The 10,748-nt window shown below is 46.8% G+C and overlaps 1 protein-coding gene across 2 annotated transcripts; it reads left to right on the top strand.

Moving 5' to 3' along the window:
* Nucleotides 1–4,424: 4,424 nt before the first annotated feature.
* arid6 (AT-rich interaction domain 6) lies at nt 4,425–7,339 on the top strand. Of its 2 annotated transcripts, XM_011619265.2 has the most exons (7): nt 4,425–4,637; nt 4,753–4,758; nt 4,834–4,996; nt 5,157–5,209; nt 5,336–5,433; nt 5,524–5,677; nt 5,798–7,339. In XM_011619265.2, exons 1-7 carry the CDS (start codon nt 4,626–4,628, stop codon nt 7,016–7,018), a joined length of 1,707 nt encoding a protein of 568 aa, XP_011617567.2. In that variant the 5' UTR covers nt 4,425–4,625; the 3' UTR covers nt 7,019–7,339. The 2 variants fall into 2 exon arrangements, with proteins under 2 accessions (XP_011617567.2, XP_003978042.3); XM_003977993.3 differs by lacking the exon at nt 4,753–4,758 and having other exon boundaries at nt 4,437–4,637.
* The last annotated feature ends 3,409 nt before the right edge of the window (nt 7,340–10,748 follow it).

The following is a 10,748-nucleotide window of genomic DNA, read 5'->3' as shown; positions in this document are numbered from 1 at the left end:
AAGGGAGTTTTTGATGTGAATTCTAAACCTATTTTGTTGCATGGAATATATTATTTATTAGCAGGAAAATAAAAGGTGCGAGACAAACATGGCAAGGACGTATCTGTCCTGTAGAAAGCTGTTAGCTGAGTGCTGCTATTGAGGGAGACGGTCCAGTAATTGCCTGGCAGCCAATCAGCATTCACCGTTCCCGTCTTTTCCCTTTAACCTTTGAGGAGCAGCAGGCAGCATAATGAGCAGGCTGGAGCAGCCACTCATCTGACCCAATTTTCTAAACTGAAAACTCACGTGAAACCAATGGTGAGTGTGCGGGAAAATTAAAGACGCTTCCACACCGACGTTTCCTGCGATTACAGGAGGGTAAAAATGTCTTTTGCCACGAAACGGCGCGCGCGGTAAAAGTATCTAACGCGGCAAACATCCTTTCAGCTTCCTGCCGGAACATTTTATGCATTTGCAGGCAGAAGTGCCTCCCTGAATCAGAAACACTGCTAACTACGTCCCCCTTTTCAGGACGCCATGTGCTACTTAAAAATACTCCGAGGGCGAGCGACTGTTCCCGAGTGCTACGTGCAGTCACGCCAGAATTCTTCCGTTTGTGTCCTCTATCCTCCTGTTGACAGTTAGCCCCTGACAGATGGATGATATCTATTGTTCCCAAAGTAGAATTTTCTTTGGGAACAATAGATATCTGGAATTTTCACAGAGGCACGATTGTCTCCATTTCTGCTGAATCAGAAGTTCGCACAGATGACACGTGGTGTGACTGTAGCGTTAGCTAATGCACCAATTATGGGGGGAGGGGGTTTAAAGGAAAGAAAGCTCTTCCAGGGTGATGACATCATAGAATGGAGACATTTTCAGTTTACTCACTATTGTCACCGTGGCCCTTTTTGAGGGCCTGGGCTGTTCGTCACTGCTGGGAATTCAGTTACACTCTGAAAGGACATTCAGCGGGACAAAAGGTCAGGGGATGTTTGCGCCACCGTCGCACAACAAACACGCTGGTCTTATCGCTGACGTGGAGCTCCATTAATGCTCAATTAGGACCAGAAATTTCGCCTGGAGATGTCAGCAATGACATTTTTCCCCCGCTTTTGAATCAAGGAAATCCATCCATCAAATCCTACAAAGGTTTAAACTTTAGAGACGGCTGTTTGACATTTGGAGTTCCACTTTGGTGTGACCTTTGCAGCAGTTCCCCAAATATACCCAGAGTCAGTGTGACCATTTCTCTCCTCAACTCTCAACTGCCTCGCAGTTGTCATGGCGAAGACAAAAGGGGAAAGCGTAGACAGTAATAATCACTCGTAGGTGAGCTGCAGGTTGGTGTGCAGCGTGAATTTGCACCATCTTCGGACTGAACTTGTTCGACGACCCGCTGAAGTCGGGTGGAGACGGTTGACCAACAGTGCCACCGTGCGGCGAAATACTATAACAGCGCAAGGCGCCGCGGCACGTTTAGACAAGAGTTCTTTTACTTGCAAGTTTTTAAAATAGTTTTTGTGAGTGAAGCATGACCAAATAACGAGAAGGGAGCATCGAAAAATGTGATTTCAGACCCAAGTCGGGGCTTCTTTTCAACTTCGATGCTCCCTTCTCGTTCTCCAGAGTAAATATGAAAGTTTTCAAAAGGCAGCAAAGATTTTCTGACTTTGGCCTCTGGAACCTGTCAAATTTTAGCTCCTAAGCTCTGTCTATTTTACACAATCGTCTTGCCTCTCGCCTTCTTCAAGGCCACGCAGCTGCACTATGAGGACTCACTCCCACTCGTCTTTTTAGTCTCATTTTTGAACATTTCTTTACTGAAAAAAATCACCTTTCTGAATCTTATTGGGAATTGATATTGGTAATCATTTGTTCATGTGACTAAGTAGGTTTCTGTCCTCACATTCTCATACCATAGCCAGATTTTATCAGTGCAACTCTTTTCTGCATTAGGTTCTTCTCATTCCATCACTGCGCACAACAATTTGTGCTACAGCAAGAGAGGAAAGCACGCAAGTATGGAAAGGTAGAGGAGTGATAAGGATGGAATGAACACAGACCGCATTTAGAGGAAGAGAGCTCACGCCCAAAACACACACACACACACACACACCCTCACACACACACACACACACACACACAGATATATACACTCAAATGCATACACACATGTAGATAGATAGATAGATAGATAGATAGATAGATAGATAGATAGATAGATAGATAGATAGATAGATAGATAGATAGATAGATAGATAGATAGATAGATAGATAGATAGATAGATAGATAGATAGATGACAGATAGATGACAGATAGACAGATAGACAGATAGATAGATAGATGACAGATAGATAGACAGATAGATAGATAGATAGATAGATAGATAGATAGATAGATAGATAGATAGATAGATAGATAGATAGATAGATAGATAGATAGATAGATAGATAGATAGATAGATAGATAGATAGATAGATAGATGGATGACAGATAGATAGACAGATAGACAGATAGATAGATAGATAGATAGATAGATAGATAGATAGATAGATAGATAGATAGATAGATAGATAGATAGATAGATAGATAGATAGATAGATAGATAGATAGATAGATAGATAGATAGATAGATAGATAGATAGATAGATAGATAGATAGATAGATAGATAGATAGATAGATAGATAGATAGATAGATAGATAGAGAGGTGCGTGCGTGCCACTCAGAATGGGGCTTTTGTGGAGGTGTTTTTGAAACTTCCTCATGAGATTGAGCTGTTTAAAAGGTTGTTTGTCTTTCTTTTCCTGGAGGAGCTGCGTGTGAGCCACAACACGGAGCTGCAACGTTGCATTTTTTCATGACACTTTTGATATTCAAATTAAGTTGTGTGTTGCTCTAACGTGCGCGGGTGTGAAAGGTGCATCCAACCCACCCAGATGTGCAGTGATAATGGTGAGAGGGCCGACGGCCCGGGGGATCTGGTGGCGCTGCGCTCTCCAACCTCTGACATCTTGCTGGTCTCTGGAGGACGCCTCAATAACAGACACAGGAGGATCCTGAAAGCGTTGCTAACCACACGTGTTGACGCCTGCAAGCCTAATGATTTCACAGTGAAAGACCCAGCTTTACTCTCCTCTTGTTCGAGTTGTCATGAAGGGTTTTGTTTGGAATTTATCACAAAGAAAATGATATTCCTACTCTCTTGTTTATAATGGCTTTTTGTTGTCCTGAAACTCTCAGAATGCTACCCAACGTCACGATTGTTCTGCATTCCACGTATGTTATGATAGAGAAGGAAGTGTTCTGCCTAATCACACACCAGATAAAGAGATAGTGATGTGGATGTGGTCCGACCTGTCCTACCTGAGGGTATGAGGGTGTGCAGCTCTAAGGTTGTGTCAGGGCTCTCCTGACTATAGTTGTTTGGTTTTCAGTTTTTCCTGGAGTTAAAATGTTTCATCAGACTGCATCGTACATGGCAACACAACGGATCCCGAACGAGTCTTTCCACTCGAGCCGCTCCACCAGACATGTCTGAGCCTGGCCCGGCTCAGACGTGAAGCTAGCAAAAGATTCACTGCAACTTTCTGTATCTTTCTGTTGGAACTGTGAGCTGGGAGAAGCAACTGATGCCAGAGGCCTTGACAAACGAGGCCTTCGTCATACTGATTTAACTTTCAAAGTGTGAAAGAAGCACTAACAGGGCTATGAGCTGTGAACCGGACCTCCCAGCACCTGCAGAATGGGTTATGCTTGACTCAGCATATTATCCACACGCAGGATTGAAAATAAACTGGGATCCTTCAGGGAGCTTGGTCAGTCTAACAGCTAAAGACAGCTAATAGGAAAGTTGTTGCTGCTCCTGCAGGAGCCTCAAGAACGGGATCAATAGTTTCTTCTGCATTCCGCGTATGTTATCATACAGAAGGAAGTGTTCTGCCTGATCATAGTTCAGAGTCCACCCGACTGTTTGTGCATGCAGTCAATACGCAACAATACCGGAATCTTCCACCAAATACCAACAAACAACGCACCCTTGCATTCCTAACTTTCATTTGTTTCTCACTATTTGGCTCATTGTCCGCACCGCCCATTGTTTCCTGGCGACAACAGGCCACCGTGTAGTGCAGCTATTTGGACTTCAGGTGACAAAACAAGGATGTTGGGCCAAAGAATGCCGACCTGTCTGCATAGCCGAACTGCCGGAAGGCTGAGCAGTAAATTGTGGGAGGAACATATGAAAAATGCTGAATTTGTAGCATCGGGTTGAAATATCTGCATAATTAGGGCCAACAGGAACGCCATTGTCTGCTGGCGGCCCCACTGGCTGCTGGATTTATCATTGCTTTATTATTGAATCGTGCGTTGGGAAACATGGCCCAGCTGATATCTGGTTTATTCCAACGGTCAGAACGCAACTTCCTGTTAGCAGGCATCCAGAATAGCATAATACCAGTTGTCACTCTGCCAATTTGCAGTGATTATTCCTGCAAATGCCACAGGAGCAGGTCGGACTGGTCCGGCCGCCGACACCTAAGCAGGAATACGCCTCCAACATCAACACACTGATTTCGGAGCCCCGCGGAGGAAGAGCAGCCTGGACGGCAGCGTGGTGATATGATGTGAAAATCTTCCCAATGGACTCACAGGTGAGCTCCAGTACCGATGATTTGATGCCTTATTCAGTTACTGTTGCTTATAGACGGTATGTTGACCCAACAAGCAAAAACGTCTGATGTGTTTGTCAATCAACGGTCCCAACAGCGTCAGGTGTGTGTGGGCTATTTCAGGTACGGACCTATAGGCTTTCATCTGTGGGTAAATGTAGATATCCCCTTCATTTAGGGTCATATAGGGATGGTGTACAGTGCCGTTAAGGACTGGGAGGCCAGCGAGCCGTTGTCAGAGACCGCAGAGACAGAGAAACTGTTCCTCAGAGAGCTCTACAGCTACATGAAGAAGAGGGATTCGCCCATCGAGAGGATCCCAAATCTGGGCTTCAAGCAAAGTAATGACACGTGTTTTACACGTCTTGTTGCAACTTTCAAATATTTTAGGCGAAGAAGTGCCACAGCTCTTGTGATTCCAGCTTCTAACTGCTTTAATAACATTAAAAGTCTCCCCGATGAAGGGCTGAAAATGTATCTGAAGTGTTCTTCTGCTTGTAGTTGACCTGTTTTTGATGTTCACCACTGTCAGAGATTTGGGAGGATATCAGCAGGTAATTGACTATTTATTCCTATTTCTACTCCTATCAAAAATAACAACTTATTATATCAAAAATTGGGCATTTTGTTCAACGTAAAGGGTTAAAATGACTAAAGTAAAGCATCCTCCGCTCTTGCAGGTGACGGCGCAGCAGCTGTGGAAGCAGGTGTACAACACGCTGGGAGGGAACCCGCGCAGCACCAGCGCGGCCACCTGCACCCGCCGCCACTACGAGAGGTAACGCCGGCGGCGCCTCCTCAGGACCACGCTGGCTGGATTATTCCTCAGTATTCCTAATCCAGTCCTTGTTTGTTGGATTTGGTGCAGGCTGCTCCTGCCGTACGAGTTCCACCTGAAGGGCTTGTCGCTGAGCATGCTGCCTCACCATCAGCACAAACACTGCCACTCCTCAGACTATGGTTGCTATGGCTACGACGGCCCACCTGCCAAATGCAAGATCATCTCAGTGCCTCAGCATCAGGTTGGTCCCCCCCCCCTCCCCCCAGCGATTTGTTTAGATAAACCGCAGACTTGAAAAAGGTGTGTCCCAAATTTACTACAACAGTCCCTTCAGCCTCTAACGGATATACTTTTTTCCCAGCAAAACCCACCTCCCTTCCACGGAGACCAGCATGGGAGCGCCTTCCGCATGCCGCTCCAGTGCCCCCCCTACTACCACTCCCCGGTGTTACCTCCTGTGTTACCTCCTGAGCTGCCCATGGCTCAGCTGCCACAGCCAGCCGTTGAACCCTATAGCCAAGCGGCACCAGCTCAGGAGCCCCTGGATAACCTACGTTACCTGGCCGAGTGCTACAAGAACTCTTCCGGGCTGACCGAGCCGCTCAACCTCAGCATGAAGGGGCCAAGACGGGACCCCGACACCAAGCCCGCGTCTTCGTTTTCCGCGCCCCTGTCCAGCAAGAACCCTAAGTTTCTGAACAAGCCCTTCTCTCTGTACAGTTCCCAGTGCACGCAGGTGGTGAGCGGAAGGCGAGAGGCCCAGAGTAATGAGGCCGGTTCTGGAGGCTCGATACATTCATTTCCCGTGAATGGCCAAGAGGCCTACGCTGGCGCCGCAGACTCGAGCAGCATGGCGTACGCAGCCGCTGCTCGGGGTCAAACGGACATAGGTGCTGACTTTACAGCGCCAAAGCCAAGTTCTCCAAAAACAGACCTCGTTGTAGAGGTAAAACAAAGTAAAAGCTCAAGTCCAGACGTTAGCAAGCTCCCCCTGAGCCACTTCCTGCCCGGCCCGCCTCGCCGGAACAAGGAGGGGGAGGTGGAAATCGAGGTGCCGCTGTCGGCGCTTTACAACTGGCTCAAGCAGTGCAGGTCTCCGGCCGCAGAGCCAGAGCAGAAGCCGGAGGAGCCCTCCAGGCAGAGGAGATGTTTTGAAGCAGAAGACCAGCCCACCACCCTGACGCTTCCCCCGAACCTCCAAAATCCCCCCCAGATCAGCAAGGATCCGAGGCCGAGGCAGAGGACATCGCCCGTCATCCACCCTGGTTATAGGCATCCACACATGAGCCAGTCAGCTTTCACCGCCTCCTTACATTTACCTCCGGGTTGCCACCTAAAAAATGCCACCGGCCAGGATCTGTATGGTGAGCAGGATGCTAATATGTCACGCAGCTCCCAACGCCCCAACAGTTGGGATTCCGATGACCCAGAGATCACAGGTCCGGCGGTCCACAGGGGGAGCAGGACGTGGGCGCCGGGCCCCTCGTCCGTGCACCTGCTGGACTCCAGCTCCACGCCCGTGTTGCAGCTCTCCTCTGAGGAGGTGATGAAGCTGAAGAGAATCATCTCCAGCTCCCTGTGATCTGTTCATGTCTGTGGTGATTGGAAGCCAATTTACAATGATTGTAAATGGACTTTAAGATCTTTGTGAGTTTTTTAATTTTATGAAACTACTTATTTACCTCCAGTAAAACTTTAACAACACTCTTTCCTGCTTTATGTGTGTTTTCACACTAGTTGCCAACTGACCTTCCCCAACAGGATGAGCTTTTCCTATTTAAGATTCGGTTCATTATTCAGTTTTTAGACTGTAACGCACTGTAATTGTTTTAAATGTGATCATATAAATATATATAAGATTTTTCAATAAATTTTGCAAGTATGGGGCAACTTCTGATTGAGATGGAACGCTTTGGGGCTCTATGTGCAAAAAACCCCCACAATTTGTTAAGCTTTCGTAAAGCTGGAGTTAATTTATTAGTCCAGAATACCTATACATAGTATATATAAATATATCATCACACACCATCATGTCCATGTGTGCTGAGGCGAGTTATTTAGGTCCTGGCAGGTCCAGTGAAAGCTCAACAACTGCAAAGTTAAGAGGAACAAAGTGAATGTTAAATCTGCTGGACACACACACACACACACACACACACACACACACAATTAGCTGACAGAAAGATAAGGCCCTTTATTAGGCCTATTACTCTGAAGCGAAGTGTGAAGTGTTACTACTGTTGTGCCAACGGCTAAGCAGGGCTGGAACCTTCGCAGGCGGAGGCTGAATTCTTTAAAATGTTCCTATTACACCATGCCCTCTCTGTGGAGAACAAAGAGACAATGCCCAATAGGTGATCACAACAACATTCTTGAAAGCAATTGAGAGATGATTTCAGGCCGTGCTGCCGGTTACCTTCAAACAAATAAATCTGTGGATGGAAAAAGACCTCACAAGTGACAGTTGTGAGCCAAGCAGAACAGTCCCATTCAGAGTGTTCCAAGTTTACAAAGCCCACATTGTACGGAGCCAATCACTGGTTGTTTCACACGGATCCGATGTGAGACTCGTCCCCCAGGTCATCATTTCCACTGATCTCTGGCATTATTCTGTCAAACCGCAACACCCTTGAACAACATCTGTAGCATTCAACACCGGCGTGCTTTGTCTGACTGTTTGCCGTTCACAGAAGTCAAATTAGGTGCCAAAAAGACAACATAGGTTTCTCTGTGGTGATCGATTCAGAAGGCATGGGAGGCCCATTGAGGCGAGTCATTGTGCCTGTTTGTCTGCCTCTGCAGTGATTCAACTCCTGACCTCATCAAAGGCAAATAGACAATTCATCAAGCTTCCGATTGTTAACGTTTGTATTGTCACGAGCGGACCGACCCAGCAAGTAGTCCCAGCCAATTATGGCTGAGCCTGATCCTTCGCACGGGTCTTATAGGAGACGGAAATCTGAAGAAACGGCCACTGCAGAAAGAGATTTAAACGCAGCATTGTTTGCCAGTTGTCAGCATTCAGGAATTTTGCTGGACTGTGTCATTATTTCAGAGGTAGCTGGTTGCGAAATGTGTACATTTCTATTCATAGACGCCGGGGGCAGATGCCGTTCATGCCCCCCCCCCGTGCTGCTGTGCTACAATCAGGTGCATCTACATTGATGTCAACAGCAGCTGAAACATGCCATCCACCTTTCTTAGAATAAGAATGCAGAAAAGCGCGGCCGGTAAATCCTGATACGAGCCCTCCTCTGGGGCACGGCGGAGGCGCTAAAACACAAGACATCAAAAGTCCGTTTCAGATAAGAACTGCATGTCGCGTGCGTCACAATGGCAGCCGCGATATTGCTTCACTGCTGCCGCGGTTTATCGGAAACATTCGACGTATAATGTGCTCACTCATGGTGGTGACGTCTGTGCAGAGACTGATATTTATCCTCACTCACATCCTGCTATTAATGCCAACTCGTTTGTTGGGTTTACTGTCTGCAGGTGATGAAAGGAATGTGATGCAATAACCCTTGTGATATTTAAAGTCGCTCTGTGGAACAGCAGCTACTCTATACCATAGTTCCATAGAACTCTAAATTGCAGGGTGAGCAACACCCTGTTTTTCTAGGTTTTCTTGGTCTGTCATCCCGCAGCGGACGCCTCTTGAAGATGGTGGCTTTATGGGACCCGGCGGTGTCGACCTTCACGAGGAGGTCGCAGCACTGTTTCCACTGACCTGACAAATGATAATAAGAATGTCCATTTAATCTAAATGTGATATGAAGTGGTGAAGATCAGTATATGCCTGAGGTGGCTGCAGCTACAGTACATACATACTGCTACCCGATAGCTTAAAGTCTGCAGACACGTACAGAACATATAGGAATGATAATTAAGTACATACATCTGCAGTATATCACATGTCAGAGCCTAATAGCACGCTGCAATTATCTTGATTTGTTGTCTGCTGCAGAAAGATTTCAGCATGAATGTGGACTGTGAAGAGCACTCGGGCTGTGATGAGGCGGCGGCGTGCCAAAAGATCGGGTCGGGCTTTGAACACACCTTCGTGCTCTCCTATAGATGATCTGTAAGACGACGATTTGGATGGAAACTCTTGACAACAGAGCGCACATCTGTGGATCCTAATTAGAAAATCTCATTCAAGTATTTGTGAGACTTTTCCCGTTTAATCGTTTGGGGGTTATTGACATTAGTTTCTGTCACTCAACAAAACACTCTCTTGCTTGGCCACAGGCCAACATGGACCCATGGGACTCTTGACGGCTTCCCCTACTCCCAGTGTCCACCAGCAGGTTCGGGGGTCACCGCCCCGGCACCAGAGTCCTCGTGGCCGTTACAAACGTGGTCCACTACAAACCCCCACGTATTGCAAGGGTCTGCCAGGTCCAACTTGTTCCCCTGCCAGTGGATCCGACTCAGTACCAGTGATGAGGTGACAGCTCAGCCCGTCCCTTTATCAACACTGATGAACGGCCTTATGCTCGACATGGTGTTCCTTATGAACAAGCTGTGACCAGCACAGAATGGTCTCTTTTTTAAACCGTCCTCTCATGAGGGGCCGGTGCAGTGTGGTTTGGGTGGCAGTCTTGGCCAGGACGACCCAGACCTCGGACCAAAACTCTGACTACAGGGACGTGGAATGTCACCATGCTGGGGGGGAAGGAGCCCGAGCTTGTGTGGGCGGTAGAAAGGCACCAGCTAGAGCTGGTCAGGCTCACCTCCACGCACCTTCTGGAGCCCGACTCCTTGAGAGGGGATCCAGATCCACACCCGTGCTGTGTTCTGATTTTGAATGTGTGATTTTCCTTTACAGTAGAATAGTTTCAACACTAACAACAGGAAACCAAAGACCTTTTTAAAACACCCCGCTGCATCATCATGTCTGCTCAACGAAGACTTTATTAGTTTTAATTGTGCAGGCCGTTTTTGTACACATTTACAATTTGTATTGTTTTTAAGACAGCATTCTATATGTCCATAATTAAAGATAAACCTTTGAAAAGATGTATCCCGATGTGTCATTGAAGAATGTCAATTGATTGATATCAGTTTTCTTTTGATGAGCAGGTGAAACTAATGAACACGTTTGGCTTAGGGGCTAATTTCACCTCTCAGCAGAAGGAATCTTTGGTATACAGGTGCATTCAAACATTTCTTTTGACAGCAGCTAATGAAAAAAATATCTGTCTGGATTTTGACAGCAGAGGTAAATGTGTCTGTCAGCAGCCTTGATTGAAACCTTACCGCAACGTTGTGTGTGCTGTAATGAAACATATTATCGTGTGTGTGTGTGT

The sequence above is a fragment of the Takifugu rubripes genome, chromosome 6, assembly GCF_901000725.2.
Source record: "Takifugu rubripes chromosome 6, fTakRub1.2, whole genome shotgun sequence".
Lineage (NCBI taxonomy): Eukaryota > Metazoa > Chordata > Actinopteri > Tetraodontiformes > Tetraodontidae > Takifugu > Takifugu rubripes.
Note: the sequence above shows the minus strand (reverse complement) of the source record. Positions and strands in the feature narration are given on the sequence as shown.

Excerpts from the sequence above, each read along its gene's own strand:
- arid6 (XM_011619265.2), top strand. Across the intron at positions 5,434-5,523 it reads ACCCGCCGCCACTACGAGAG|GCTGCTCCTGCCGTACGAGT; the intron begins GTAACGCCGGCG and ends GATTTGGTGCAG. Across the intron at positions 5,678-5,797 it reads TCTCAGTGCCTCAGCATCAG|CAAAACCCACCTCCCTTCCA; the intron begins GTTGGTCCCCCC and ends CTTTTTTCCCAG.